This window comes from Tenebrio molitor, chromosome 1 (genome assembly GCF_963966145.1).
Source record: "Tenebrio molitor chromosome 1, icTenMoli1.1, whole genome shotgun sequence".
Taxonomy (NCBI): Eukaryota; Metazoa; Arthropoda; class Insecta; order Coleoptera; family Tenebrionidae; genus Tenebrio; species Tenebrio molitor.
In genome coordinates this window covers 24,623,538-24,627,846 of record NC_091046.1, presented here as the reverse complement: position 1 = coordinate 24,627,846, position 4,309 = coordinate 24,623,538, and the positions used below count along the sequence as shown (strand labels likewise).

Below are 4,309 nucleotides of genomic sequence, written 5' to 3'. Positions count from 1 at the left end.
TACGGGGTCATTATAAATGAGTGTACCATCGTAGGTGGCTGTGCGCTGTGCTTTAGATGAGCCGCTACGCCCACTAGTTGTTACAAACATTTATAATGACCCCGTATTTAGCAACTGTTCCACTTAAACAAAATTAACTAGGATATAAAGGTTTCAAAGAGCCATGTTTGTTCAACAATTATTATTGTTTATGTAGGTATGTATCAAAAAATATAAATGAATTCAATTACATATTATGAAAAATAAAAATGCATTTTTTTTCTAAAAATATATTTAAAAAAGAATAAATAAATATTGCACAAATACATATACATATGTGTAAAAGGAAAATAGAAAATTACACACTTATAAAACTATTTAAAATTATATTCACAGCCATGTCTATCATCAATGAATTTACCAAAATAAATCATTTTATTCAACTTGTGGATATCACAAAATTGAACAAAGATATTAAAGTTAATAGTTGAAGTTGTAGTTAATATGTCAATTATTCTGATGTAATAACTGGAAATTAACAAGTATAAATAAATCAGGAAAGCAAACTAAAATGTCCACCCATAAACGTTAAGAGACAAAAAACAATTAATTACATAAAATTTTATTGATTTCGTTAAAGTTTGACAAGAATTGGCTTGTCAATTAATAATTTACTGTTTTCAAGTAATCACTGACAAAAATTTTAAATTTCTACCAAAGTTATTAGTTAAAAAATGATTCGATAGAAAACGGTTATCAAAACTGAATTTTTGGAAAATTCATTCGATTAAAAAAATTGATAACTACTGCGTACTTTATAACCAAACACGTGCATTCGGAATGTATCCAACATTTTAATTTGTTAGTATTAAAGTTATATTTCCGACTGTCATATTCACAAAATTACCCGTGGCAAGTTATAAGAGTTGCAGTAAAGCACTTTATGCAAGCTATTTGGATTTTTTTCCATAGTTAATGTATTTCCCACACCAGTTATAAACATCGTCTTCGTTAACGCAGCACATGGGATACACTATGGGAGACTTCGTCTGTTTAGCACACCTTTGACAAACTTCAACAACCATTGACTGCAACAGAAAAATATATTTAAAAATACGTATATGTAAAAACTAAACTTACGCATCAATTAACAATTAAAATTATATTTTATATATACAACTTACGTGTCCTTCTTTACACTTATCTTCATGAGGCTGACTCCCAAATTCTTCAAAATTGCTTGGTCTAGTAACTGCCATTTGTAACAAAACTAAAAGAAGCATCATCTGTAAATAGTTTGCTGCCTAAAAATTAGAATAAAAAGTAATTATTAAAACAGGAATAATAATTAATGCATAATAATACATTATGATACAAGTTTATAAGGAAGCCTTTAAAGCACGCGCGACGAGTTTAAGAGCACGACGCGTCGCGGAGCGCTTTTAAGGTCGCGAGTGCTTTAAAGGCCCTTATAACTCTGTATCATGATCTATTGTTGTTGTTTCGTTGCTATGTATATTTGTTATAAATTGTGTATTTCTCATTGTTCAAAATGTAGGTGAATTTGTTGTTACCTAAGGAACCTTTAAAACTTTAGTGTTTTAAAGGCCCTTTTTGCATGCATTTTAGTGTTAAAAACAGGGATTATGATTCAGGTATAATAAAAAAGATATTTAATTACTAGATAGGTATCTTATAACAGAGAAGTGAGACTAATAAAACATTAAAAGAATTTTGGCAAAAAACATGTTATCGCTCAAATATAATTATCCATCATTTAAAATTTTCTACATTAGTTATTGGAATAGTTAGTCAGCTGAGTAATAATAAATACACACATATCGAAAACTAGGTCTCAATTCTTTAGCTAAAGCAGTTAAATATAAATACTAACATTTCCCATAGTTAATGCGAATTTAGTGTAGTAAACACAGTAAAATGGAAAACATATCTTTATATGAGAATAAAAATTATTCATAATCAAAAAGATATTTTTCAACTAGCTAAATCCGCTATTAAGCATTTCTCATTATTATTATAAGCAAGTGAGTTACAATACTTCAGATAGGTATGTAGGTAGTTGTAAACACTGTCTCAATAAAAACTCATTGCCATATTAAGAAAAATTAATGTTTACTTCGCTGCGCAGGTGAATGATGTTTAATTTCACTTGTCAATTGATATCGTAGATTTATCTGTATATTTCTTAATTAGCAGAATGTAGTAGGAACAATAACAATTAAAATAATTTCTTAATCTTATATGTACTTTTTTTGTTGTAGTAAACATAAGTATCATTTGTTGTCTTAATTAATAAATTTTTAAAATATAAATTGTTTTTATCACTCCAAGATTGGAGAATAACATATTTAATTAGTACAAAATATCTAAATTATTATACTGGCTTAAGTTTCCAATAATTGCTTTGAAAAAAATCTTTAATCAAAATCACGCATTGATCATCGGATTGAATACCTAACTAGACTAATAAAGTAAAATATTTTGAAATTCAAACTTTGACACTGACGATCAATATATAAGTATGTTAAAAAATCTGTGTCCTAAGTGCAATTCTAAATGACAGAATGTGTTAGGTACCACACTGTACTGTAAAACCAAATGTTGAAAGAAGTACGGATTTATCGCTCGCATAAATTTAAGTAACTGTTTACAATACCTTGAGTAAATGAGCCATATTAGTTGCCAATTGACAAAAACCCACAAATCACAGACACTTGGAGATAAACGCGTCTTACGTACATAGAAGCACTTTGTTTAATTTTGCTGAACTGCCCACGCTTAAAACAAATCATAATTATATATGTAGGACAAAATCAAGTTCCAAGTCCAATAATAATTATTACTAATGAAACTGATAAGTATTTTTGATCACGCCTACAGATGAAGTAAGAAGACTAACGGAATATGTCTCCAGTTTTGTTTTTCACGGAAGTACGACTGTAGACACATTTCTATATTTTTTATCGCAATTGAATATGATTTATTGTTGTTATTATTAATTGATACATAAAATAATTTACTGTAACTGAAACGTGAATGTTTTAAATCATTTAATTTGATTAAATATATTCACATATTTATTTATATGTGTACATTAAATTAACATTTAAAATACCATGTATAGGTTAACAGGATGTGACAAAATAATTTGATCATTTGTTTATATTTTAAAAGGTTTAATGACACCGACTATCTATTGTTATTGAATTTATCTATTGCTTGGATATTTTCCATATTTCTTGGAAATTCTGTATTTTTAAAAATATTTAAAAACACCCACAGTACAATCAAGAATACAAACTACATTAATTCAATTAATACAACGAAATTTAAAATCGCATTTTAGAATTTAGATAAGTATACATAATGATAAAGCACTATTGTTACATCTTACACAATTCACGCATTCAATTCTTTTAACCATCTGTGATTATACTCAAGATTATGAATAAATCGAGAATGTTGCTAGTACGGGGTCATTATAAATGTTTGTAACAACTAGTGGGCGTAGCGGCGCACCTAAAGCATTGTTGTTGTTGTATTAGTTATTTGTAATTGATTTCTTTTTAATTTCCGAAATGAAATGTGTTTTAGTTATTTATGTATTAAGGGCGTAAGAGGGCTTTTATGGCCTGAGGTGTGATTTTGAGCCCGAGTGATAACGAGCGCTAAAAACACGCTGAAGGCCATAAAAGCCAGTTCACGCCCGCAGTACATGCACTATTTTATGCAGGATTAAGACCTAAAACCCTAACATTTAACAAAAATTAATAAATAAATGTCTGTCCACACCACGGGATGTTTGCATCGCGTAGTGCTCCCGTCAAATTTTTAGTTTTGCGCGTAACCTTGGGAACAGTGAAAACACCCGTAGCCATTATGCCAATTGCAATTTTCGGTTATAAATTCATTAACGAAATGATAAACGAGGATGAGAAAGCGGCAGAAATGAGTGTCCAGTATCGAGTAATCCCCATTCGGGATTAGGTAATTTAAGTTAAGTGGCAATTTTTTTCCTAATTTCACCAAAAATGATTTGACTTTTATTTGACATATCTTTATGGCCCACGGGCATAAAATGATCCGTGGACCATAAAGAGACGTTTATGTCAAGAAAATTTGTGCATAATTGTCAAATTATAATATAATCGTGCATAAACAGAATTACGACTGACTCAAACTTTTTTTTAAACTACACCTAACAAATCCATTATTTTTCACACAATCGTGTTGCTATAGCTAGTTACCATTGTTCTTGACACAATCTGCTGTAAGTAAATAACGGCACCGATAAAGTCCATCCATTTTC

The 4,309-nt window shown here is 29.4% G+C and overlaps 1 protein-coding gene across 1 annotated transcript; it reads right to left on the bottom strand.

Moving 5' to 3' along the window:
* Positions 1-284: 284 nt before the first annotated feature.
* LOC138132524 (uncharacterized) lies at positions 285-2,872 on the bottom strand. The gene is made up of 3 exons (XM_069050052.1): positions 2,657-2,872; positions 1,164-1,283; positions 285-1,067 (listed from the first exon to the last, which is right to left on the bottom strand). Exons 1-3 carry the CDS (start codon positions 2,672-2,674, stop codon positions 930-932), a joined length of 276 nt encoding a protein of 91 aa, XP_068906153.1. The 5' UTR covers positions 2,675-2,872; the 3' UTR covers positions 285-929.
* Positions 2,873-4,309: the final 1,437 nt, after the last annotated feature.